The sequence below is a fragment of the Actinia tenebrosa genome, unplaced genomic scaffold (assembly GCF_029948245.1).
Source record: "Actinia tenebrosa isolate PJP-AT-01 unplaced genomic scaffold, QUT_ActTen_1.0 PGA_scaffold8__29_contigs__length_14323225, whole genome shotgun sequence".
Lineage (NCBI taxonomy): Eukaryota > Metazoa > Cnidaria > Anthozoa > Actiniaria > Actiniidae > Actinia > Actinia tenebrosa.
In genome coordinates this window covers 7,143,807-7,170,822 of record NW_028292585.1, presented here as the reverse complement: position 1 = coordinate 7,170,822, position 27,016 = coordinate 7,143,807, and the positions used below count along the sequence as shown (strand labels likewise).

General features: G+C 38.0%; 2 protein-coding genes and 1 long non-coding RNA gene across 3 annotated transcripts; 1 reads left to right on the top strand and 2 right to left on the bottom strand.

The window, feature by feature from the left end:
* Nucleotides 1-160: 160 nt before the first annotated feature.
* On the bottom strand, nt 161-7,927 carry LOC116299595 (BRISC and BRCA1-A complex member 2). Its single transcript, XM_031708266.2, has 11 exons — nt 7,737-7,927; nt 7,451-7,530; nt 7,195-7,286; nt 6,424-6,615; nt 5,862-5,942; nt 5,567-5,670; nt 4,566-4,671; nt 4,396-4,466; nt 3,677-3,759; nt 3,085-3,235; nt 161-552 (listed from the first exon to the last, which is right to left on the bottom strand). The coding sequence occupies exons 1-11, from the start codon at nt 7,856-7,858 to the stop codon at nt 489-491; spliced, it is 1,146 nt and encodes a 381-aa protein (XP_031564126.1). The 5' UTR covers nt 7,859-7,927; the 3' UTR covers nt 161-488.
* A 629-nt stretch (nt 7,928-8,556) lies between these two features.
* Nucleotides 8,557-26,849, bottom strand: LOC116299577 (tRNA (32-2'-O)-methyltransferase regulator THADA). Its single transcript, XM_031708251.2, has 41 exons — nt 26,699-26,849; nt 25,852-26,047; nt 25,335-25,452; nt 24,986-25,092; nt 24,587-24,649; nt 23,897-24,022; nt 23,412-23,526; nt 22,968-23,128; nt 22,474-22,564; nt 21,775-21,911; nt 21,323-21,418; nt 20,996-21,106; nt 20,486-20,595; nt 20,293-20,329; nt 20,135-20,193; nt 19,551-19,734; nt 19,135-19,228; nt 18,816-18,948; nt 18,447-18,553; nt 18,264-18,338; nt 17,845-17,922; nt 17,339-17,402; nt 17,192-17,237; nt 16,619-16,803; nt 15,954-16,150; nt 15,618-15,797; nt 15,323-15,462; nt 14,731-14,877; nt 14,453-14,610; nt 13,862-14,012; nt 13,028-13,178; nt 12,392-12,650; nt 12,114-12,312; nt 11,428-11,605; nt 11,136-11,279; nt 10,243-10,810; nt 9,876-10,139; nt 9,525-9,606; nt 9,137-9,263; nt 8,874-9,046; nt 8,557-8,705 (listed from the first exon to the last, which is right to left on the bottom strand). The coding sequence occupies exons 1-41, from the start codon at nt 26,806-26,808 to the stop codon at nt 8,658-8,660; spliced, it is 5,769 nt and encodes a 1,922-aa protein (XP_031564111.1). The 5' UTR covers nt 26,809-26,849; the 3' UTR covers nt 8,557-8,657.
* On the top strand, nt 19,585-21,414 carry LOC116299578 (uncharacterized). The gene is made up of 3 exons (XR_004197480.1): nt 19,585-19,952; nt 20,500-20,660; nt 20,953-21,414. It is a non-coding gene; the product is annotated as an uncharacterized LOC116299578 (long non-coding RNA).
* Nucleotides 26,850-27,016: the final 167 nt, after the last annotated feature.

The window sequence follows — 27,016 nt, the reverse complement described above, 5'->3', positions numbered from 1 at the left end:
GTTGTCACTACACACAGTCCCTTCCCACAACCGGTGAAGGAGATTAGCACAATAATTGTTGCTCAGCTCAGATTGCTGTGGCACCTAATTACTGGATATGGAATGAATATTTCGACATCAATTTTTACTTTATGCAATATTCTCCAGCAAATCTTCTAAATTAAATAAACTCAGAGTTTTATTAAATCTTGTATTTGAAAATGTTTTTATACTATGTTCTTTTATTAGTAGGTTTATGAATTTATGGAATGTCTCTGGAAATGTTCATCAATTTTATGAATAATACCATGACATCACTTCATACATCAGTGTGCACTATAATATAGGCTATCAAGTCTTCCCAGATAATCAGTATATTAATTTTAATGCGGGGTGAGTTTCCATATAAACCTCTGGTTTGAGCAGCATATTAGGTTTGACAAAATTGATGGAAATGTAAAGTTCTGATTGCTGCACTTTTGTTGAGTTTACTTAATCCATGTTGTTGTTTAAAACTTTCCATTGGATAAGGAAGATTCTTTGAATTCAGGAATTTTTTCGAGTAGGAAAGACCTGCAAATTAAAATATGACAATTAAAGGATTTGTCATTGATTAGTGTGCTTCCATTGAGTGTTGGGTGCACTTGGTCAGTTGCTTAAGGTGGCTGGACCCCCTCACGCTTGACCGCTACCTTCCACGTTTGGAACGCTAGTGCATAAACGTCTTTTATCCGATTGCAAATCTTTTTTGCACATAAGTCACATAAAGATTGAATTAATGTTTGATGCAATTTTTAGTGAGATCGGAAGTCATAACACGTGATTATGATGAAATATTTGTTTTCGTTTAGAAAATAAATTCAGCCTTGCAGAGTGTTCAACACTAAAATGCTTCGTACCACATAATTATATGCTAAATGCCTCCATTTGTAGGGATTTTTGAAAAAATCTATCTAGCTAATTATGAGATATTTGAGATTATTTAGATATAGTGCATACTGTAATCTACTTCAAAACTAAACAATGGATTTCATACGGCCGAAAGTAATATTTCACTGAGCTATATATTCACAAAAGTTATTGCTCATTTAGTTTTACTCTGTATCTAGTTTTAAAAGGAACATTTTGAAGGTAATCGACTTATGCGATTTTGTGAAAACTTATAACGCAGAAGACGAGGTAAACATTTGATGCGCACTTTTCATCGCAGTTTTCTAGTCAATCTTACTAGATCTTCCATTATTCTAAAATTCGCTGATCATTTCTCTCAAAACTACGTCAGGATACAAATTAGAACTTAAACTAATATTACACAAAATTGCAAGACTATTGAACTCATTTAAAGCGATCTAAAGCGAACAAGAAACACAGAAAACATTGATCGTTTCCCAACGAATTGATGCTCTGGGAATTCTATTGTTTGCTAATGATCATAACATCAAATTCTTTCGCACCATGCACGGTCTCATCTCGCTTAGCCTCCTTCGCAGCCGTTCTTAGGGTCGTCACGCAACGTTTCCCTCCCCACAAACGTCTGCTTACTTGAGCCGTTTGTGGGGAGGGAAATGTTGCGTGACGACCCTAAGAACGGCTGCAAAGGAGGCTACATCTCGCTTGGCTGCTTTCCGATTTACCCCCGAAGTTTGGTAATAAACAGTTGTGTGTTTTTTTATTCAAACGTGGGACGTTTGTCATGATGTACTTTGTCAGTGTGAGTGAATAGAATCGGCGAACATGCTTCAAATTAAAACGGAAAGCGGCCAAGCGAGATGAGACCGTGCATGGTGCGAAAGAATTTGGTGTAATGATCATTAGCAAACAATAGAATTCCCAGAGCATCAAATCGTTGGGAAACGATCCATGTTTTCTGTATTTCTCGTTTGCTTTAGATCGCTTTAAATGAGTTCAATAGTCTTGCAATTTTGTGTAATATTAGTTTAAGTTCTAATTTGTATCCTGACGTAGTTTTGAGAGAAATGATCAGCGAATTTTAGAATAATGGAAGATCTAGTAAGATTGACTAGAACACTGCGATGAAAAGTGCGCATCAAATGTTTACCCCGTCTTCTGCACTATAAGTTTTCACAAAATCGCATAAGTCGATTACCTTCAAAATGTTCCTTTTAAAACTAGATACAGAGTAAAACTAAATGAGCAATAACTTTTGTGAATATATAGCTCAGTGAAATATTACTTTCGGTCGTATGTAATCCATTGTTTAGTTTTGAAGTAGATTATGCACTATATCTAAATAATCTCAAATATCTCATAATTAGCTAGATAGATTTTTTCAAAAATCCCTACTACAAATGGAAGCATCTAGTATATAATTATGTGGTACGAAGCATTTTAGTGTTGAACGCTTTGCAAGGCTAAAATTATTTTCTAAACGAAATCAAATATTTCATCATAATCACGTGTTATGACGTCCGATCTCATAAAAAACTGCATCAAACATTAATTCAATCTTTATGTGACTTATGTGCAAAAAAGATTTGCAATCGGATAAAAGACGTTTATGCACTAGCGTTCCAAAAGTGGAAGGTGGCGGTCAAGCGTGAGGGGGTCCAGCCACCTTAAGCGCTCAAAAATAGCATAGCCTCATGTGACTCTTATGCTTCCTTCGTGCATAGCAACCAAGCACCCAAAACTCAATGGAAGCACGCTAATCAATGACCAATGCTTTCATAACATAGCAAAAGCATGAAAAAATCTTTGTTAATTGAGAAAAATTAAAAAAATTTCTTAACAAAATATCTATTACATAACACGAGCTACTCAATCACGTCAGTGTGCACCATCGATTTTTGGATGCACAATCGCACGCGCTAAATAACCAATCAGAGCACGCGTTATATAGTGGCTATATTATAAGAATACATTGGTCATTAAATAATTACAGCAATTGAGCTTTTACTGACCATAAAAGAATGGCTCCAAGTTGAGGTTGGACTTGATAAAATATAGGATTTATAAATAATTTATATATATGAACACATCAACTCCAACCTCAGATTGTAGCCATTGTTTCATGTTTCGCCAAAGCATTGTGTGACGAGCCTACAGTGTAGGACGCTAGGGAATAAAGTTACATACTGCACTGACCTTACGGCATCTACCATCTGATCAGCTGGCCATCGAGGAGAATATGGATAGTCTTTATAGGATGTTGAATATGGAACACCGTTGCTCTCATGGTAAATAGACTTGAAAACAAACACTGGTTTATCCAGTGGGAATCCAATTGACAAAGTTACTGAAAATTTAAAGAAAATAGTTCTGACATCAGCCTGTTAGTGTTTGGAACCCCCGACGAAACACTCACAATCTTCTTTGATCTACAATTTTACTTGAAAAATGCTGAATCATATATCATCGCTCACAGCCTGATGCATATTGTTTAATATAAAGTATTTTAAAGTTGGTGCTTTACACATGTCTGTGACCTCAATAACTTAGAAATGCCTGGATTTTAATTCCATCATTCAAAGTTGCTAACTCATACCATGAACAAAGTTGATAGCTAAAACAGAACCATGAGAAAATGTGTGACATTTTGAGCCACCTAGGTCACAGAAACATGTCACGTGTGTGAAATTGCCTCTCATGATTTCTATAATGTCAAAATATTTTCTGCAACTGGTTACTAACCTAGTATGCAACTTATTATCATTAAAGCACATGCTTGTTTACTTACTGTGTACAATGCAAAAGAAACCTTGTACTTTCAGTAAAAGTGATAAATTGTGGTATGTTTCTGCATCATACTCTAGTATAGATCTGCAAGAAAATAATACGAAAATTATTATTGATCTTTTCACCACACCAACCCTATCTTGAAAGTCTATGAACTACTGACAGTGATCAATTGACCCAAAAGTCTGTTGATTTGGTATTGTTTTTGTTTGACTTTTTTTGTTGAGGGCCTATTCTGGCATGACAGCACGGAAAAACCAATTCAAAATTAAAGCAGATGTTCAAGGTACATTCAAAAATAGCAATAATAAGCATCGGCAAGAATGATTGAGGAAGACAATAATGACATGAGCATGTTTCCAAAATGGTTTTTCATGCAAGTGCACTGTTGTCTTCTCTCTAAAACATAAAGCACCAACTAACATTCTTGAGAAAAATGCAAAAGGATGACACACATGAAAAGCTGTTTTGAAAGCACACCGTCATTGTTTTGGCATTGTCAAGTTCAAGTTCAAATTCAAATTTATTCACACACAAATAAACAACAGGTATAAATTATTTATAGAATTGTAGGATAAAGATATAAAGTATATGAAGTTACAGGAGAATATTATTACATGTAGTAGGAAAATAACATGAGGTGTGTATGACTGTTGAAGAAGTTTAAACTTTCGATTCAACAGCCACCTTGTCATCCTTGACAGTTTGCTAATAACTCACCCTCCAAAAACACTAAGGAATGCAGATACACATTCTTTTCTCTTGTTATATCCAGAACCAACTTGATAAACCTAAAACACAGGTAGTGATACAGTACATACCATCATGGCTTCACATGCAAATTGCAGAACTCTTTACAAAGATGCTATTGCTATTGAATTTGAACTTACTTTTTGTTTTAATAATTGATTGATTACTGGTAGATAATCCATTAGGCAAGAACCATTCTGTCCGCCCCATTGAGGAATATGTAAGGACGAGGAACCACCAAGAGCTCTGTGGGGGGGAAATAATGATCGATGATGTCGTCATATGTTTAATATTTTGAGGCTCAAAATAGCAGCTGTCCAATGACTGGACATGATGACCAGCCATACATCAGACTGGCCAACATGTGACCAGACAATGAACAGTACAGCCTCATTAGCTAAAGCAATGCAAATGCAAACACCTGAAACGCAAACAAATTAAGATATGCAAGCGAAGTTTTTTTTTATTTAAACATATTTCAACATATATTAACCCCAGGAGCAAGAACTCATTGAGGGGGTCTCTATATCTTTTTACGGTAATAAATAATATCGTGAAGTACTAGGACAAAAGAAATAAGGACAAAAGAAATAAGGAAAAAAAATTTTTTTTTCTTAATAGATAAGCTAGACCAGTTATTAATAAGTTGTGCAGCAGAGGTAAGTAAGATATTGCGTTGAGCAGAGTACTGGGGACAAGAAAGAAAGAAAATGTTGAACTGACTTTTTTACACCCTGTTGACAAGTGCAATCCTGGCTTACAAGCAAAGTTAGGAACTAGCTTGTTCAATCATCAAAAACTTTGCATCACTGTTGTTCACATGTCATGTAGTTTTGCTTGGGTTTGCATAACCATAGTTCACAGGTAGTTTTGCTTGCATTTGCATTTTACCCGGTTCACATGTTAAAAATGCGAACACAAGCACAAGAATATGAAAAAGTTTCCATTTGTTGTGTTTGCATTCCTGTAGTTCACACGTAATTTTGCTTGCGCTTGCATTTGCACTGCTAGTGCGAACCAGCCTTACCTTTAAAGAGGTGGAGAGGCATTTGGCATGACTAGTGCCCATTTTGGCTTGGCATTGTGGGTTGGTTGTCAGTATTTTTAGCCCTGCCTAAAAGATCAATGTAGTGCGACATACCTTTCTAGTCTAGGAGATAAGAACAGCTTAGGAGTTACATGGCAGCTTTCTTCTGGGGAGTTGTACGTCACAAGAAGACATGCTATATCTTCCCCTGGATTGTCCTATGTTTGGGCCAGAAAAATGATAGTTAATTAACTCTTATTTTCTATTAAATCACTGATTTATTTGCATGGGTTACCTGTGGTTGAATAAAGAATTGTATCCACAGGAATCCCATGCACACCAAAATACACTATATAGCATCAAACATGGAATTATAATACAAATTATAAATAGTGTATAAATAATGTACCTTTATTAGATAAGGTGGAATTGATTCTATATTCACTGGTATTTTAATAAGAATATTTACGTTGGTAGAGGTGTCATATGTCTGTTGAAAATAAGCAAAAAAAACAAATGGTCAGTGTTCAACTGGTCAAATGTTAGTGGCATTTCCACAGACTTGCTCTAATCTTAAATCCCCTGAACTCCAATTGGAATCTAGGATATTTTTGCAAAGGGAGGAAAACTGGAGAAAAACCCTCAAAGCATGTGCAGGACAACATTAATAGCCCACCTCTGAATTATGCTTTGATTGTCACGCACAAAGGTTTCAGTATAAGGCTATGTGTTAAATGCTCAGTCATTCGTGACAGGCAGTAAGAATAAATTTAATTTAGCACGTAGCCTCATACTGAAGCCTTCGTGCGTGACAATCAAAGCATATCTCGAAGGTGGGCTATTGAAGCGACTTTACTCATATGTGACACAGTCCAGGGCTGAACCTGGGTCACATTTGTCCCAAAAGTGTCACCATCCTTGATGCTTATCAATGCTTAAGGTCCTTAATATTTTGGCTAGTACATACATACCTGGTGAGATCCTTTAGATAGGTGTATCTCATACTCATTATAGTCTTCATTACCAACAAGAAAGTCACAGTCAAACTGCATACGTGGTATCTGTTTGACCAGGTCTGTCTGGTAGTCCTTGTATTGTTGGATCAGTTCTTTGATGACTGATACAAGACTTCCTTGATCATTGCTATCCCAGTGGATTAGAGACTATAACAATCGATATCATTATTAGTGATTACTATTACAACCTTCAAATTTTATTAATATTCTAAAAGATTGCAGGCAATAGGCAAAACATTATGGTCAATCAAATTCTTAGAATATGTAAAGTTCTAAGATATATGGAAACAATGAGAAGGTATGTACTATGTACATGGGAATCGGATGGAATGATTTATTTGTTTGTCTATTGCCTATTAACCTGTCATGGTCTTTGTTTTAACCAGCACTTTTAGCAATGAAAACAGAGTTGATTGATCTGTAGAGATTGGGATTTTCATACAGAAATATAGCTGACACTTTGATGGCATCATGATCAGTTTTCGATGACGACTATTGTCATTAATTGTCGGTTAATTTGTTGAGTTGAAGTGTGTGTGAAGTTAAGTGTGTTTTATACAGCAATAAAGAAAGCTTTATATCAAACAACAAGTAATCTTCTACAGATCTATCAACCACCCCTGATTGAATAGCACAGTAGCTCCTGCATCTAGCTATAGTGGGCTATCCTCCAATGTACGAATTCTCATTAAAAGATCATTACATTTACAGATATGTTGCATGTACCTGGATCTCTTGTATATTTGGCACAAAATCTAAATCATGGTTTCCAAATATAAAATCTGGTGGCAAGTCAGGCTCACTGAATATGACTTCCCCTGTTAAACAAAACAACACAACAACAACACAGTTAATGGACTGGCTGTCTCATTTACAGAGAAGTGACAGCTAGATGATACTGTACATGTATGTACATGTACCATCAATAAAAAATTATACCAAGCTCATTTAAGAAGTAACATTGAATCAAGATTTTACTAACATTTTAAAGTGTGTCCAGCAAATGGTATAAGAATTTTAAACCGATCAAGATTTCTTGCTGTAGATGGTGGATAGCTGCTCCTGCAAATATAAGAACACAAACAAGACCACAAGATTTATTAACCCACAAGCTTACGATTTTCTTCAACATCTTACAAAGAACAAGTTCCACAACAAAGAAGCTTTCTTCTATTTTCTATTCTTCTCTTAAAGGCTAAAACTAGTAATTTTGTAAGCGGATACATAACTTGAAGTGAAAACTCTTAATGAAAACAGTCTCGACCTACCCAGTTTTTTGTTCTCTGATGTGGAGTTTTTCACCGTGAAGAGAAATATCTTCTGCAGTGAAAAGAAGCTTGACTAAATTAGCAATCTTAGGATTGAATCTGTCTAGTATATCACCAGCCATCGTGATGAAAGAGTGATCTAAACTTCAAGTAAATAGAGAAGTTCCATTTTAAACTTCCGCCATTTTTATCTGACCGTGAATGAGCGGGGAAGCCTGGGTCGGGTGACACAGGAGTCCCATAACTATCTTTTTCAATCCATCTGCGCAAATGGCAAATTCCGTTTCAATCTCGTACCCAGAGCCCACGTTCCTCTTTTGTTGGGCTTACGCTTTCAGTTGTTATTAGTGAACAAGAGCTTGATATAATGAATAAGAGTTCTAATGCTACGGTGTTTTTGAAAAAATAGGCCTTTTTTTCCATTGTCACACATAATGCTTTGCTCTTTTGGGGTAACCGCGTTCCTCATTTCCAACATTTTCTGACCACTCCTCAGCATAATATATATGTGCGGTTTCCTTCGCAATGTATTATGGGGTATGTGAAAGTCGTGACTATATAGGATGTATTAGTGAAAGTTTTAGTCATCGACCGAGCAACGAAAAAATAAGAAACGGGTCGGCCACATCCCTTTTTACAAGCAATTGGAGATATCCAGCGCAGTCTCCTATAAGGGGTAAGGCAGTGAGTTGAGAGGAGGGCGTTGAAATCGTATCGACAAAGTCAATGCAACACTTCTTAATTACTCTTCTTTGGAAAACAATTAATAATTTATTTTTATTTCAGTGTTTTTTTCCATTCGTTATTTTAAATTGAATCTCGGTGGATTTCATAAAATATGTATTCTTAAAAAAAGGACTCTTGATAGTTTATTTTTACGATCTTCCTTGCCTATTTCTTTAGGTAGTTGTTTTCATAATTTCAGCTGAATGTAGATTCGTGTAGGATGGGATGAGAACCAACAGAGTTCTATCAACAAGAACAAAATATGTCAAAGAAATTATCGAAAACTTTGATTAATACGTGAGGAGTATCACTTCACGGATACAACGTACATGCACCCCCCCCCCCCCCCCCCCACCCCCTCATTGAGTGAGGTTGAGCCCCGGCTTCCTATGAAACTAGTAGAGGTCTTACCTTGCCAACATCGGATAACAAAGTCTTTATTTCTTGTTTCAAGCTGTCGTTGATAGGAAGTGATGAGTTTCCTAGCGACGAGATCACGTGGGCAATGACGTCACCCATCATAACGAGGCGATAGCGTAAGGTGAACATTTTAGGGCTTTGTAGTGAACCAGTATCTTTAATACCTGGAGGTTGTAGAGATGACAAGAAGAATTATCAATGTAATGGGGAAAACAACCAATAAGGCCAATATCATCACTATCACATCGTACTACCTGAGTTTTTCAATGTTTTTATGTCAGATAGAAGTCTTTGTGCTTCACTTTGAAGCCACTCTTGATATTGTTTCTTGATTTCCCTTGTTTGTTCATCCTTAGAGGATGAAATTTGGTCTGCGATGAGCTGTTGGAACATGAAACTTTTATGATCATGCAATGCATTACGAAGAGGGTATAACGTCAAAACCGCCATGATTTTCGACTTTAACACTAGATTTGGCAATATTTTTTGTTATAACAACTTGAAACAACATGGTGGGCGGCTACGCCTTTTGTCCTTTTATTTCTATAGCAATATGACATGCCATCTATGATTTGCTCGGTGGTGAACACTTTGAAATACGTATACATTCACGAAGATTATATGAAAAAACGCTTTGAGTACCTTGAGATGTCTACAAGAGAGTTGTGCAGTGATGAATGGCTCTGCGTAAAGATTACAATCCTCTTGCTCAAAAAGTATGTGCCTGTAAATAAATTAATGGAATTAGTCGAGAAAAACTTGCGGAAGAAGAGGGTAGATTGGATTGAGAACGTTTCGCATTGAAGGAAAATTTTGAGGTTATATGTTTAAATGGATGAAACAGTAAGAGTTTGAAGACATACTCTAGCTATTCCTTGATGCCCTTCGCGCGCATCTTCATCTTGAGCCAATAGCAGGAAAAATACTTCCAAACTAACGAAAACTGAAGATTTTAAGTTTCAATCAAAATTCATTATGTTTATATAATCTTACCTGGATTTAGTATATTCAGTTAGCAATTCCATCACTGAACAACGACCATGTAAAATAGTAACCATAGTAACCCAGACCGGTGGCGACCACCAGAAAACACGTGACATATACTCAAATATCGAAGTAATGGCAACCGAACATGTGATGCTGCTAATGTCATTGACGTTACCATGACGATGGCGAATTTTGGCGCCAAAATGAGAGGCTGCAATTCTTACGTCATCTTGCTCGTCCTCGAGTAGCATGATGCCTGTCTTGAAAATTCTGTAAAGGGGAAAGAGAATAGGAATAAAATAATTGGTAGCAAGTGGGAATAAGACGGAAAAAAGTCAGGTTGGAGTAATAATGGGTGTTAGTCATGACATACCTTACTGCTGTCTCCATTATTTTATCCAAATTTTGATATTCTTTTCCCTGACGTTTCTCGGCAAAATGAAGAACCTCTTCACCTGCTATCCCCAGGCCCCGCGCAGCTCCATTCCTCACGGGTTCAGGTTTACCCGGCATGCTACACTCACTTATTGCTTTTGACCAATCAGTTGCCATTGAGGCCATCTGCGATTGGTCGACCAAGTTTTTGAAAACGAAATAAACTAAAATACTCAAAGCAGTGATTGCTTTGGACTGGACACTAGAACCACGTGATCCACGCGTAAAGGAAAGCAAAGAGACCCAGAGTTGTTCACAGCCTTTAAGCATAATTTCGTCAGACCGAGTGCAAACATCGTTAAAGCAATCTAGTGCAAGTAGCAAGCATTGCTGGTCAGTTTCCATGGTGATGAGTGACGTCAATACTTCATCCAAATCGTGTCGAGTCAAACGTGTTTTATTCTGGAGCACATGGTGAAGGTGTCCAAGTGAGGCGATTCTCGTCTCGCGTTCTTTGCTGTGAAGACATGTTTTGATGACACTGCTGTAATTAGAATCTTCTGAACCTGAGGACAGCAAGAGAAGATCAAATCAAACAGCCTTTAAAACTGAAAAAAAAAAAAAAGAAAAGAAAAGAAAAATACAGAACAGAAACCTGTAATAGAAATGAGAATATATAGGGTGGTGTAGCGGTAGTTAACTCGCATCTCACCTCTGGAGTCTTGGATTTGACTCCCCGACTCGGCATCACACACGGAGTAGAGTTTGTTAGGACTTTCTCTCTCCGCAAAACCTAGACCTTGATCAGCCCAGACGGAAAGTTTTTTGAAGATCTAATTAAGGAACGAAAAGTTCTCATAAAAGGAAGATTCGGATATCCGTTTGAATTACCTTCAGACCAGAACTCGCTGGTTACAAGATCCAGCGCAGAAGCAGAGAGAGCACGGTGTAAGTAGGGCAGTCCCACTTGGACAGGATAGTTATAATTTGTCTTCAATGTCACGTGTTCGATCAAGGACCTCAGGTCATCATCAGCTAAACGAGAGTGATATAAAAGATCCAAACATTTTAATACTAATCTAAACGCAAATGCACAGGGCACCCACGCCCAGAGGTAGTACAGATAGTAGGGCCTTATTTTATACTTAAAAGGTGAGTAAGTAATTTACATCTTAACACTCACCTTTTTTAGAAGCCATTGGAGCCAGCTCCATCAGAATATTCAAGTACTCAGCCTTGGTCAATGCGCAAGGATTCAAATCTGTTCCAAGCCATAATCTGTTCTGCAGCTCTTTCAAAACCAAACCCGTCTCTATGGTAACGTGGGAGTTTGTAGCCATGGCGTCGACGAGATGGTGGACCTGAATAATCACGAATGGTAATAAAGTGAATGAACAACATACATGGACAATAGACTGCAATAGACCCTTTTCGAGTTCCAAATTACCGCTGTGTTCCACGATTGCAGACTTATTTATTCAAGGTTAGCCTCATTTCAGAGTCAACATTTTCACAAATACCAACGAGAAAGTAAAGAATGCACAACTTTAACAATACGAACACTTTGAAATTTCACGGACCTTCTTTGGAACACGTGAATATTCTGCAAAAAATCGAGGCTAACCCTGAGCAGCAGTGAACTCAAAATTACTCAAAGTATTACAAGGCTCTTGGATCACCAAAGAGGACACATACCAAAGTGACTTTTCCTGCCATTTTTCAACCCAAGATGGGGCTGTATGATCACGTGATCTCTTAATAGACCCGTGCCCAAGCATCGTGATTGTATGACAATTGGTTCAACGGATGTCGAAGTCCCGTACCAGAACCGTGCCGTGTCGTGCTGTCCATTTTTAACGAGCCTCTTACCTGGAGAAGAGTTCCATGTAAAGTATTCTGGGACACAGATTGCGGAGAGCTTGGTATAGTGGTGAGTAGCTCAACAGCTTTTCTCACAAACCCTTCGATCGGAATGAATGGTACCAGGGCCTGAGCGGCCAAACTTCGCACAGCATAGACTGGGCTCGAGGACAGTGGGGTTAAGAAGGGTATGAAATCAGAAAGTAAGCTAAAAACAAATGAGAAACAAAAACTTTTAGAAGTAAAAGTAAAATAAATAAATTAGGGCAACAAAATCAGAATATTACCTTTCTTCGATGTCACTCGTTGCTGGTCGTAGCTTGGAAAACAAAGTAAGAATGGGGAAGAGTTCTGGTTTAAGAACCGCGGTGCATGGGGTTGACATCGGTTGGGTGTTGGTATCGGAAGAAAAAGAACGAAGTTGTTCGAGGAAGAAGGAACGAAGGGATGAGAATCGCTTGAAGAAGTCTCTGGCGCTAATGGAATTGAACTGATTCTCATCTTGGAGTCCTCGCTTGTGACCAAGAACACGAAGAACTAATGAACCTGGAAGGAGTTTTAACAAGAGAAAAATAGTGAGATAGACCCATAGAAAAAAACCTTTTTTGAGCTAGCGAACGTGGTTCATTGTGTTCTAGCTTCGTTACAAAAATGTTTGTTCACGGCACCGCAAGGCACGACATATCGTAACATGACAGGGGTAGATCGAGGAATATTAGAAGGGGGGTGACTGTTACAAAGGTTTTACCAGGAATTCAAGGAAAAGGGGGCAGACTGTTACTAATAACGATATACTGAGAAATTTGGGGGGTGGGGGGTGACTTGACACCCCTTTTACCACACCTGGATCCGCCACTGCATGACATGGTAAAAGTGACCCATACAAGAGATACTCGAGATAGAAATAAAGCTTGATTACATACCAAAGAGTTGTGTTGCAGCATTGCGTATAGACCATAAAGGTGAAGCAAATCCTTGTACAGCCAGTACCAGACCTTGTTCAGTGTAGCACAAAACATCGTTCCCCAATGCTGTGTCTTGGTACAGCAAACGAAGAATATTCATGGCATGTACCTGAAGACGAACAACATTATAATCATGCAGTATAAAAACATTTTTAGAAGATATATTTCCATCAGGTAATCGTATACTATTTATTTAGGGGCTTAAAAACATTAGTTTTTGCTCACCGTTCACAGAGAGCACTATCAATTTTTTTTCTACCTGGATTTGTTGAGTTGGAAACATACGGTACTGACTTACAACCAGAGAGCATAAATAAGAGAGGAAAATTTTCTTAATTCCTTACCCCACTCTCGTGCGACATCAACTTGCGCGTGAGCGCTCTTTCCGTTTAATGTTTTGATCTGTTTTGATCCAGGTTTTGATCACTAAAAACGAAACGGAACGAGCAAACGCGGGCAAGTTGATGACGCACGGGAGTAGGGTGAAGCGAAATTTTTCTGCATCCGTTTACTAAAAATAGCCCAACCGGGAATTTACATGGCGCGCGCGTTATTAAGAAGTTTCCCTCTCTTATTTACGCTCTCTTGCCAACAAGGTACGACTGCTGTAACATTATATATTACTATTGTCTTCATTCAAAAAACGTAGTTACGGATACGGTAAGACACGGTACGCAGGCTACGGTACGACTACGTATTATCTCGTATCGTTGACTACTCATACGAAAACCGCTCTAAAACCTATGTAATCTAGATAGAATTCATTAGCTTTCGTTAGACCAGTTGGGTTACCTGTGGTAAGTCTGTGGTCTGGTCGACAACCTCGGGAATCGGTTTGAAGGCCACGTTCAGTAGTTTATCCAGACAATACTTGACACTTTGCTGTCGTTTGTTCGGAGATTCACTGGCTAGTATGTTAACCACTAACACAGGTAGCCCAGCACTGAAAATGTACAACAAAGACGTTTATTATGAATTACAATTGATAAACCCTAGGCAGATTAAATGAGAAAAATACCGCTCAATAAAGGTGCATCCGATAGATTTTTTATTTATTTCAAGACTTAGGTTAATTTACTGTCAGAGTGGATTTTGTTGATCAGATTCAGAATTCAGATTTCGTTCTCAGATTCAGACTTTTTCATGTCAAATTCAGATTTCGTTCTCAGATTTTTTTGTCAGATTCAGATTTTGCTGTTACTGCTTACTTAAAAGAGGATAGGCAGTCTCATGGCTACTGCTTTGCTCCAAGTTTCTAATTGGTTTATTTATTACGTCAGGTATGGACTAAGATTGATGCGCAATGCCCCCATTGCCTTAGCCCTACGAGGTACCCCAAATATCTAGGGTTCGAAAGGGAGAAAGACGATAAGGCGATCGTACCTTCTCCTAGTTACCGATGAAGCGGCACCCTGGCCAGAAATAGAGTCGATGACGTTCCTTATCCATTGCCTTGGTAACGAATATACGCACTCGATGGAAGACTCACTGAGGCGTCTACTGACGATGGTCAGGCTGACCTTGCAGCTGAGTAAAATACCCTTGAAGAGAGCAATAGAAAGAAATCGTATCAGTGTTAGAAAGAAAGACAGAAGCGGTTTAGGTATCAGTCTGATGGGACATATATCGAGGTAGATTCCAAAAACATAAACCCTACTGACCGTGAGCCTGCAATGCGTAAATATTTTGATGAATATTTCCCCTATCGCCGTTAAATCTGAGCTTGGCAATAATGACGCAAAACGACTGTCCTCAGAACCAGAACTTGAGACTTTCTCGACAATATTTGAAAGGAGTTGACACCCAAACTGAAAAGTAAAATAATATTAGTAATAATGATTTAGGAATAAGCAAAATCTTTGGTGTTTTTACTGTTCGTTGTTTAAGAAAGTGTTGATGGTGATGAGGGCGCGGAATTTCATTGTTGGGCTCTATCATGTTAGAATCTGTCACGTGATGTGTCTTTTGCCAGGATAGCACTTGATAGCCGCGGTAGCTAAAAATCCTTTGTCACTAATTCCATAATCAAATTGGAATTTAGAAATTGATTTTTGCGGAGGGAGGAAAACCAGAGAACCCGGAAAAAAGCCAAAAAACCCTCGAAGCACAGGAGAGAACCAACAAACAACTCTACTCAGATATAATGGAATCAAACCTATGACCACAGAGGTGAGAATGCGCATTAGCAGCGCGCGCCCATGCTTCCATAATGCCAGTAGAAAAGGGAAATTCACCAGAAGAACCATCCACTACCTTAATGCTAAGAAAACAGCAAGACATGATGAATTCCTTTTGGTGTTGCTGTGATAATGTTGTATCGTCTGTCAAAGAATTCACAGATATCGCATCTTCAACTGCTTCGCCTAAACCAGCAAACGACGCGCCACAAACCACTAAAATAAAAACACATAAAACATATGTACTGAGATTTCGTATAACGCAGTGTAACGGTACGGCGCACGACACCGAATTGATTCACGAGACGGGAAAAGTCTATCGATAGTCCCTGATGTGACTTGTGATATACAGCGCTCTTTTCCATACACACCGTTTTCAGAGTCTTGCTTCCTTGATAGTACACCCAACAAGAAGTCAATGACTTCGATAGTAACCTGTACGGTACGCTGTAAAATGGTTTTGAATGACTGGAACGTTGGTTGAGATATTTGAGGACAAGTGATGGTGTCCAGATAGGATGATATGCAGCGACATAAGGTGAGGAGGATGCCTGGAATAGATGGAAAAAAGACAAAGCTGTCAATATATAAAAAGAATATATAAGAGTTACACTCTATTGGCTTCAAAGTCAATACAATGAAATGTATAGAAACTGTCACAAAACCAAAGGCTGGAAGTTTTACACATATCTATTGCGTATAGTCACCGTGAATAGGATATTTTTCAGCTGCAACAGCTATATTGTCTTTCGCAGAACTTAATTGACGTTCTGCCTCCGCCAACAATTCGCTCAGAAACTGCACGCAGTGGTTTCCACGCTCTTTTGAATCAGCATCCCTTTGACTTTGTGCAGATGGGTCACTGAAAATGTCTTTGACTTCCCAGTCCAGAAGAACCACGTATCTACAAACACAGAAAATATTAAACCAGTTTCGTAAAGCCTCTCGCTTGATTCGTGGCCGGGATTTTCTCCGCGTACTCCGGTTTTCCTTCCTCCGCAAAACCTAAGAAGCTAAATTCTAATTTTAGCAGTGAGTTCGTTGTCCTGACTTAGATTAGCCCAGAGGTTGTTTCAGAGTATCGATAACATTTGAAGGTTTATTATAAGCAAGAAATTTCAAATAACTGATTGAAGGGGATACTTGACTACCCAGGGGGATGGGGGTGAGAAGGGAAAACTCTACTTTTGAAACGCGGTTTCATTTGAGACGTTTTGGTTAGGGTTGGGAAATTTTATTCAAACAGCATGACTCGAAAGAGATTGAAAAAATGCTTGGGCTACCTGTTTTTTGGTAGATAGACAATGAAAATCAAATGAAAAGCTATTAAAACTGTATGGTTGACCAAGTTGGTAAAATATAATTCAGTTACCTTTCAAATAAGAGTTGACAGATAACTGCACCACTTTCACTTTCTTGAGCCTTGGGACTACAGATTAGCTGTGATGCTTCATTCATTAGATCAACAGCGAACTGGGAGTCTCCTTTAGACTTGTCCAGTCCAGTGAGAGGACCAGAGAAGTGATGACGAAGGATGTTCAATGATAACTCACGAATCTGGAATACAGAAGGGGGAAAAATGAAAACCTTTATAGCATTCTATTTGGTAGATATCTAACCACAGATCATGAATGGATAGAGTGTATGGGGTGGATGGATGGCTGAATGGAATAGGATGGATAAACGGATGATGAATGGATAAAATGGTATGGATAAAGCAATGGCAGGAGAAAGCGGGATGAAATTGGATGGATATATGAATGGGAGGTTGATTGACAGATGGATAAATGGTATGCATAGACAAATTGGGAGGCATATAGATGCATGAAAGTGGATGGGTAAATGGCTAGATGGAAGAATACAATGAATGGATGGATTAGTGGATAAAATGGGATGAAATAAGATGGGTGGATGAAAGAAAGAGTGAGTTACATTTCATTCTTACATCAGAATGGGAACTCTGCAAGCATCCAAGCAACACGTGGATATTCCTGCAAAAAATAATTACAAATTCATCAGTTTACGAACAAATATCTATAAGGGAATTTATCGAAAAGAAATAACACTTATTCTGGCTGTAGAAAAGGTTTACCTGGGCGAATAAAAACTCCATAAACCTTTCGCCTCTGAAAACTTCATCAGAACGATAGTGCTTTCTGGAAATGAAAACTATGAATTAGTCAAGGACCATTGTGGAGTGACCGTTATGTCTGTTACCAGCTTTGACAGAACATTTTTACTCAGTTTCAAGGAGTACTCAAGGACTTTTCAATGATTTTTATTTTTCAAGAGCTTTTTAAGCGCCACTGAAATCAGTTGTATAATAAATGGAAAGGCTTTTCAAGGACTCCAAGGACCTGCACGAACCCTGACCGACGGGAATGATTTGCGCAATGGCTGTGTTGAAAGCCAATACATCCATTATGTGTAGTGACTAGTAAAAAGTGTTTATAGCACTGGAAAAATATAGATTGCGAGTAGTTCCTGTATTTTCGTTTGTCACTGTTTGGTAGGTTTGCTTTGATTACTTTGGATTAGTATAGCTAGTCTAATATTCCCAGGGGAGAAGTGTGGTACGGTCTATGGCAAATAATGTACCTGGTGCTTGTCCTTTTCTCTTGTCAGGATTTCCCTTCACCGCAAACGTATCGAATATTATAGATATCAGCTCTAGTGCTGGCAAGATAAAGTACAACGCATCATTAGTATATTGACCATGCGATGATGAGTAGAGCATCGCCAGCTTTCGTTATGAAGGGGTATGCAACTCTAGGTACAGACGTAATAGACCTTGTCTGAGTTCAATAAACAGGATGCATTGTGGTATAGCTTGGATTTGAGCAACACCATATAAGACAAGGTGAACAAAATATTTTTGTACCGAAGCTAAACTACAATGCAGCAATTTCAGAAAAGGACAATGACCGCCATGTTGGAGAAATGATGCTCAATAGTAAAGAACCTCAAAATACAAGAAAATAGAGTGTTTACAAAAGATATTTATGTTTAGAAGATACCTGTCTTTTGTCGTTGATAATTGGCTCCGGGCAAAAGCGAGTTAACCATGAACGTCATCGTCCATTCGACGAATTCTAAAAAATAGAAGATAATATTTGTGGACATTGGTACATCGTACAAGTGCATTGGTACATCGTACATGTGCATTTTAACTCGAATTTGTTGATATTTTCTCATCTTACCTAAAGCATGGACGAGATCTGATTGAACAGACAAAGCCTGAAGCTCATTTACTCCAAGTGAATGATTCTTGAATATTTTCGGATAACACCTCTTTAACTCACTCAGACTGAAACGGCAAGTTCAAAGAAAGAAAACTTAGGGGATACAAATCCTTCTAGAATTTTCAGGAATGTTCTGGAATCCTGTTAAGGGAAACGCTAGGTAACCAAGGTAACCACGAGACAAAAGGTAAGCGACAAAACATTTAAAGATGAGTAGAGGTAGCCTGCGTGCAGCCGAACAAAAGAAAAACTTAGAAACTAACCGTGATTTTGGGTTTTGGATACACGCAGGCTAGTATAGAGATAGAGGAATCAGAAATTTCTTACCAGCTGTCGCGAATTCTAGACAGAATTTTTCTCATGGCCACAAAAAGATCTTGTCGGAATGATGGACAAGCGATGTTCAGATTGTGACAAAGAAAGTTGCGCAACAAGCCAAGCTCGATCTCTGATAATGACTCTATAAAAAATAAAGAATCCAATGACAATTACTAGTAGAGAGTTTACTAAAAATATACAAGCTTTGTAATATTCTTATTAAGCTAAAACTTTACTGCGAGTAGTCTATGTTTTGGTCAAATTAGAATGAAAAGACTTGAACCAGTGGACGACTGGGAAATCGAAAATGAAGAGTTTTAGACCTTACCTGAGGTTTTTGAGCTACAGCTTAACACACCAAGTGCGTCCAGACGTATAGTGTCCTCAGCATCTTCTAGTGCTGATGTCAGCAGTTCTTCATCCTGACAAACCGTGTATATAGATAGTATAATACATTGATACTAGTGCGTGCCCTAGTGCGCTATAGAAATGTGGAACTGGGACCTTCTCGTTTTACACTTCCTAATTCTTATGGCCTTCAATATCCCAGTAATAGCGATACTTTCATGTGACAAAAGCCTTTGTCAATCATGTGCCAACCAGAGATCGATTGGATAGTGACACAAAGCAACAAGTGACGAGCTTTTGTAAAAATATTTGGTATATTAACATCACAATGATTTTGCTAGTAAACATGAAGTATCGCTATAGAAAAACTGATACTGATAACCATTGAATACTTACCAGCTGCTTTGACTCCATGACACCCAACGAGCGAGCGGCTTTGAGGATAGCCAAGTGAGCAGAAACGACACGTGACTGGTGGCCACCGTTGCTATGGAGATCTCTTAACATCTGGTCTAGTGCATCCGGGACATTCTTAAGGACACAAGGCAGCCAATACTGGCGAGTGTGTTGGGCAAGCAAGCTACCATGCATGCGTATATGAAAAAAGAAATTGGTTTGGATCAATATTCCCGCCCTTAATTGTAAAAAGGTGTTTCTAGTTTCTGTAACAAAGTTCTTTCTTACTGGACAGAGTTGTTAGCCCTGCGCCAAACCCACAATTTGGAGGACCAATGGATACCTTACGCGCATCCTGGAGCAGATAGCATGAAGTAAAGTTAAGAAGTTAAGTATATAAGGGTAAGGTACTTCAGACTGAAACTGTACAGTTATAAACTCATCAGCTTCGGCTCCTAGATTCGAATTGAGTGTAGTATGAAGCGACTTTCAACCCGAACCTATATGGGATGCTTCAAGAGGAGAACTCGTTGGCGGTGAAGAAGACTATGCAAATAAGAAGATATCTTTTAAATTATACTTACGGGTTTTCACTTGTGAGAGATTTCAAAAGAATATTTTTCCATTGGAGATTGAAGGGTTTCTGAAATCAAACCATTTAAAGGGCATATTAAACCATAGAATCATGATCTAACGAAGCGGTCATGTCGCTATTATTTATTAAGTTTATGACGCCACTTACGTCAACTTGACTGCCACACGAGTCGATTTTACCAGTCCTGGAGATAAAAATGAAAACTCAAAATTCTTTGATGTCAGTCATGATCGTAAATGCAGGGCATTTGTAAAATAACATCAATGAGATAAATGAGAATCCTTTTTATGTCGATTAAAATTTCAAGTAAACATTTCATTATTTCATTAATTATTGTTACCGTTTGTGAAGCAGCAAAGTTTTAAAGGCCTCTGTGGAAGCAGAAGAGAGCTGGTTCGACTTCAAGCAGTATGCCATTTCTTCAAGTAAAGATGGTCTCTTGTTGAATACCTACGAAGTAATCATTGATAAGAAGATGCCAATTTTATCTGGAATGCAACTGCCTTATTTAAGAGGTATGTCCTAAATTCCAATTCTGTGAGCTAGCGGTCCCCTAGTTTGATAAGCCAAGCGGTTGTTTCAGGGTTCGATCTATGAGTTAGCCGTACCCTGACTTAGATCAGCCCAGAGGTTGTTTCATGGTTGGATCTATGAGTTATCCATGCCCTGACTTAGATCACGCCAGAGGTTGTTTCATGATTGGACCTATGAGTTAGCCGTGCCCAAACTTTGATAACCCCACTTACATTGCGAAAATATCGATTCATTGCGGATTTTCATTTACGCATTTGTTATGAATGTCTTTAGAGGGACTTTGCGCCGTTATAGTGGGTAACGTACTCTACCATACCTGTTCCAGCGTGACGTGAGGAAGGAGTTCACAGATCAGTCCATATCTTGTCTTTACTTGCCATGGCACTGCAAGAACTTTGTCTACAATAGACTCATAAAACTGTGCTCTCTACGAATAAAAAAGTGTGAATTCGTAAATCATTCATTTAACTGAAACAAGAGGTTGTGGAACTTGGCTCGACACGAGCGTCAGAATTTTACCCCTGGATTCCCGAGGGTGGAGTCCCAGAGGCTCTCAATCCAGAGCTATTTGGTCGTAAGTTCTTTTATCGCAAGAGAAATTGTCTTACACTATACGATCTCACTCGATACTTAAATCACTTACAAACGTTTCCTCGTCTTTAAGGATGTAATGTTCTCCATCGTGTACGTCGAGGAATAATCCAAATATGCCTCTCCCTGCTATAGATACTCCCTCTACCTGAGATATCATAACAATAATTTATTAACTTATAAAGCGCAAGTATCTATATACATATTCAAATGCGCTGTTTAAAATATATATACTAATAAAACAACACTAATAAAACTAGCAGGATAAATTGAGATAGAAATAACAATCAATAATAATAAATTAGAACATAAATATAAATAACTATTTCGACTGTCGCTCAACGAAAAATAATATTATTAAAACGATCTTCGTATACTGCATATATGCTAGTACATGCAAAAGTAATAATACAGAATTAATTCCATAGATAGAGCCCCCCCCCACAAGAAAACAGTGTGCGCGCGCGAAATACAACTTTTATCGATGTCGTAAAACAAACGTACCGGATCTTCCAGGCTGTCCCAAACATGCTCCAGGATTTGACTGGTAAAGATGGAATCACAGCCAAACAGCCTTTGTGAATCCTTTTGACAGATATCTTCAAGGAGCTGCTTTATACGGTGCATTAAACTCTTGATGACTGCGGAATAAAGAACCAAGATGAAAACACTCAAAGCTATCGAAAACTTAGGCAGCCATTCCACTTGATCATCTGAGCTCCGCTCGAGTACGATTTTATAAGTTCCTTTTGGGGGGGGGGGGGGGGGTTGTGTTTCGTAAGGAGAGAAAAGCCGAAGAACCCAGAGAAAATCCTCGAAGCACAGGAGAGAAGCAACAAAGAACCCTACTCAAATGTGATGAGTGGTACAAGGATAGCTAAGGACAAAACCCACAAATAAAGACCTTTAGATCCGACGACGACTACGAGTTTTTAACTTTGAAAGATTGATACTATCATTTTATGTCATGGTCGTGTACATAGATTGAAACTTTAGATTGTAAAAAATCGGTAATTGAAAACGATTCAGTGTTACCCACGCGCGTAAGACCAATTTTAAAACTCGTACTCGTTCTCGTCGTCGGATCTCAAGGTCGCTAATATCCCAGCGGTGACAGGCCTAACATAAGCAGCGCACATAATTGTTGAACGTTATGTTTTAACATAAAATCAGTTTGAGATCCAAACACCAAGTTATACTTACCTTCATAGGCGAGGTAATGGATGACAGGGTTTATCTCTTCTTTACATATCTTGTGTACCTTGCCAAACAGAATACTGACGAGAAAGGGCCTCTTGAACAGATCAACAATGAAATCAGTTAGAAGGTATAGGTTGTCAGCGCGTGTGGTGATTCGTAAGGTTGTATAAGATAGAGAGCCTTGTTCACAACACTTTAAACGTCATGCAGTGCCCCGAACACATGTGAAAGAGGCAGCTATGGTGCACAAAAAGTTTTCCCCTTTCGGCGTCTTATTTTCGTTCTAAAAGTAAGAGTTGGGGCGTGGCTGTATATAGATCAACTTTCCTTATAAACAATGATTTTTACTGCAACTCTAACCAACCTCAAGCCTTTCTTTCAATAAAAATCCCTGCAATAAAGACCTCCTTTTGTCTGCTCATTCGTGACGTGTTTGGCAGCAAGATTTTGACGAAAGTAACCTAAGTACTTAAAGATACATTTGGCATTCAACTCACCCCATTTATGGCATCATGCAAGAGGATTTCCTTTCTACTTGTCGTAATGAAAGCGTGTAATATTGTGATTCGAGTCAGTGGTGAATATCCAGCCACTGGTAGATTGGTTTCAAGGTTACAAATTGTAATGACACTCTCTGCTGAAGGAGATTTCTTGTCTTCTATTTTTAAAAAAAGAAATGAAATTGTCTAAGAGAAATCGAAAAAATAGATTTTGTATGGGATGAAAACAATAGACTATAGCTATTTCATGGACTTGGGTACATGTACACCCATTAAGCCAATACCAGCACTGTTTTCTTTTGCTTTCCCAATACAAAGTACTGCATGCCTGTAATGAGAGAAATCAGTGGGTACTTTTTTCCTATTACTTTTTCCCTTCAAGCACAAAACCACAGGGATCCAGTCATGTATATTTTGTGTATTTGGAAGCCAGTATTTTACCAGTGTGGTCTAACAGCTGAATGATTGTGTTTATAACTTGTGATTCATCAGTCTCGCTGTTTAGTAAAAGACTTAGTGCTGTTCCAGCCAGAAGAAGACACTCTTTTACCAAAATCTACAAAGAAGGTACAAATATCTACCATGAGACAATAGAGGCTTTGCACCATCACATGATAGCAGCCATGACAGGAGGCAGGAACAATTGTATCTTGTCTAAAGAATTCAGTTTCCTGTAGGAAAAATACTCTATTGTTGTCCTTCCTGTCATGGCTGCCATCACATGATGCTATTAGCTTGAGGAAACAAAGAAGCAGATAGGAAAGAAAGAAGAGAAGAAGGGAGAGAGGGAGGGGGAGGAGGCTGAGGGTTTGGGGCATATACATGCATAACAAAGCAGCTAAACAGTGCCCATTACCGGTTGCACCTCAACCCTCAAAAAGAAAAACCCATTCATTCAAATTCCCTTATTAGTAGGATGAAAATACCTTAGAAAACAGAACACAAACTAATAGTGATATTAATGTTTTCAGTTCTTGTTTGGCTTGACTGACTTCACTCTGGGAAAGTTGTCTGAATTTTGAAGAAAAGTGCTGAAACATCTGAAGGACTGCCTGGAAAAGTAAAAAAAAACTTTCTCAAGGCACAACAAAGATTAGAAGAGGGCAATCAAGTGATTAATTGTTCGATTGATTGAATTATTCAATCAATTTTCCAATCAATCTATTCAATCCATTAATCCACCAACATACATGTTCTATCCATTCTCTAACTTGACTGCCCACCTATTCATCCACCCACTAAGCAATGAATTATTCCATCCACTATCCATGCATTAATTCACCAACCATACACCAACTCTGACCAATCCAGTCTTCTATCCACTGATCATCCCATCTACCCACCCATTTATTCATCCACTGAACAATCAATTAACTTAACCATCTGTCTTTCTTTTCATTAATTTGCTGATGCATCTTTCCATCCAACCATCAACAAACCCTCATATCTACCTGTCCATCCCTTCCTTCTGCCCTACCTCCCTCCACCAGTGTGCCTATCCATTCATCCCTCATCCCTCCCTACCTCCACCCATATGCCCACCCATTCATCCACCTATCCCTTCCTTCCTCCATCTTTTCTTAAGTCATCCAAATATATTACTGGCAATACCTTACCTTAATAACTAATAATAGAGTATCTTGGTAATTTACTATGTTTGTTTTTCTAGACTCCTCTAACTGAAATATAATGATTATAAAAATTGAATTGCCATAATTGTCAATAATAGACTAAGTAGATCCCTTCTAGGTAACATCCATAAAAAATAGCTATAGGGTATTTCTATCATCAACAACTTCATTATAATAATCTCCTTAATCATCATCATAAATGTCACCATCATCAATGTCACCATTATCATCATCATCCTCATCATTTATCACCATCATCTATAACCTCATCATCATCATCAATATTATCATCATCAACTTCATTATCATCATCATTTCCATTATTTATCATCTGATCATCATCGTTATCATCAAGTTTATCATCTTTAATTCTATCTGGCTCACCTTGTCGATTATTTTATCACACCATTCTGCAGTAATTTCTAAAACCTTTTCAAACTTTTCTTCTATACACTGTCTTCCCAGGCTCCAACTTTCAACAATGATTATAACTAAACAGAAAAGAAGAAAACCTTGGTATTAAGCATTCTCACCCTTTCATATAAAAATAATCAAAATTGAAGCATTTTATGTTTCAATGCACCACAGCCATAAAACTATAATGAAAAATGACCAAAAGTACACTGACTGAATTACAAAAGAGCTTTTCCATTCCTGTACCCATTTGATCAAAAAAATACCCACTCTAATTTGAAGTCATTAATGTTGCTGATTATTACAATTAAGTGATTACCATTTTGCAGAGTTTGTGTGGAGTTGTCTTCCGACTCACTAGAAAGAATGGCATCAATTTGTTTTGTGATTTCCTCCTTGGTAACATCAGGACAGATAGCATAAACAGATTGAATGATCTGTGGGGTAACATATTTTATGTAACATGTGCAATAAAATATATTTAATCAATGTTATGAAATATCCATTAGAAAATATCCATACCACTCCCAAGAGTGCCCAGGTTGTAGAAGGAAATGCGAAGTAAAAATCCCTGAATGTAGGCTAGCTGTCACAACATGTCTTATTTTTCGTACATGTAATTCTAAAATTTCTGGGGTGAGGCAGTTCCTAAATCACCTGCACCCCTCCCCCCAGCATTGCAACCCCTGGGGGATGGTCTAGAATGCAGAATGATTTCTAGTCTTTTCTTGAAATAATTTCTTTGGGCTGGGGTACAACATCTAATACAATTCATTTTCTTTAAAAGGATGTATATAAAGATATTTTCTAAAACTAAAATTTGAATAACAACTTACTTTAATAATTCTCTGGTTCATTTTTGGACATAATATGTTACTAGCAAACATCTCACTCATGAGTCTTGCAAACTCTTGAAGGCACTGCTGATCATGGGGTACCTCTCCTTCATTTTTGGTAGAAAATTTCCTAAGGTTTGAAACTTCTACATGTAAGCGATCCAATAGAATCATTCTCTTCTTCTGTGCACTTTGTCTGTTTTAATAATGAAGTAATAATTGATAAATATTCTGATTGGAACGTGCACCCCTAATTCAAGATTTGTGATTTATCTAATATACACTTGAGACTAGATTTAAACTCTATTTGACACTGTTTTCAATCTGATGTAAGTTTTGATAAACAGAGGTTATCACTCGGCTAGCGAAGTATCTGATATGACTGTGTATTTTTACAAATCACAGCCCTATCAAGTGCTTAGTCGACTAATGATTTGTCTATCATTTAAATCTGCAAAGAAATGCTCAAACTTCCTCTAACCTCTTTGGTACCTGATCGTCAGCAGATGAGAAGTGCTGACGCACATTCTTTGCAGAATTAAATGATAATGGTTCATATAGTGCAGCAAATACGCACTTGAAAGTGATTCTGACACGAGAGGTGGTTAGTATAATTCGTAAATGTTTGTACAAACAATCGCGAGCAAGATTTTAAAAAGATTTATTGATGCGATTTTTTAATGAACACCTTAAAAATTATTTGCGCGCTATCAATGACAGATCCAAACCATTTTAAAAAGATTTATTGATGCAATTTTTAAAGAACACCCATAAAAATTATTTGCGCGCTTTCAATGACAGATCCAAACCCAGTATTTCTAGTAAACTCTAATGTCTGAATACGAACCGCAGCAAATCACCCAAAATCGTGTAAATTGTAAGCCAGTGTTTACAACTTTTCTCTTTGAAATCATCTAGTTTTCTCAATACCAAGTCAAGCGAAAATTGCTTATCCATTTCGACGGCTGCTTTAGTGACTAAAGAATTGAATAATTGGGTAAAATTTTCAAAAATTAATACGAGTTTTCTAAGAGCAAAAGAAATCCTTCTCGTCCGCCATCTTGAACGCGCACCCAACTAGAAGACTGGCACTAATTACTTTTCCCTTCACTATTTTTCAGTATATTTTTTTTTCGCCTACGCTTTGACGTTAACGTATAACATT

Excerpts from the sequence above, each read along its gene's own strand:
- LOC116299577 (XM_031708251.2), bottom strand. The coding sequence starts at position 26,808 with ATGGATAAGCAATTTTCGCTTGACTTGGTATTGAGAAAACTAGATGAT. Across the intron at positions 23,129-23,411 it reads TCAGCTGTTAGACCACACTG|AAGACAAGAAATCTCCTTCA; the intron begins GTAAAATACTGG and ends TTTTAAAAATAG. Across the intron at positions 16,804-17,191 it reads TGCAGAGTTCCCATTCTGAT|ATTCGTGAGTTATCATTGAA; the intron begins GTAAGAATGAAA and ends TCTGTATTCCAG.
- LOC116299595 (XM_031708266.2), bottom strand. The coding sequence starts at position 7,858 with ATGGCTGGTGATATACTAGACAGATTCAATCCTAAGATTGCTAATTTA. Across the intron at positions 7,287-7,450 it reads TGCTGGACACACTTTAAAAT|GGGAAGTCATATTCAGTGAG; the intron begins GTTAGTAAAATC and ends TTTGTTTAACAG. Across the intron at positions 5,943-6,423 it reads TATCTAAAGGATCTCACCAG|ACATATGACACCTCTACCAA; the intron begins GTATGTATGTAC and ends TATTTTCAACAG.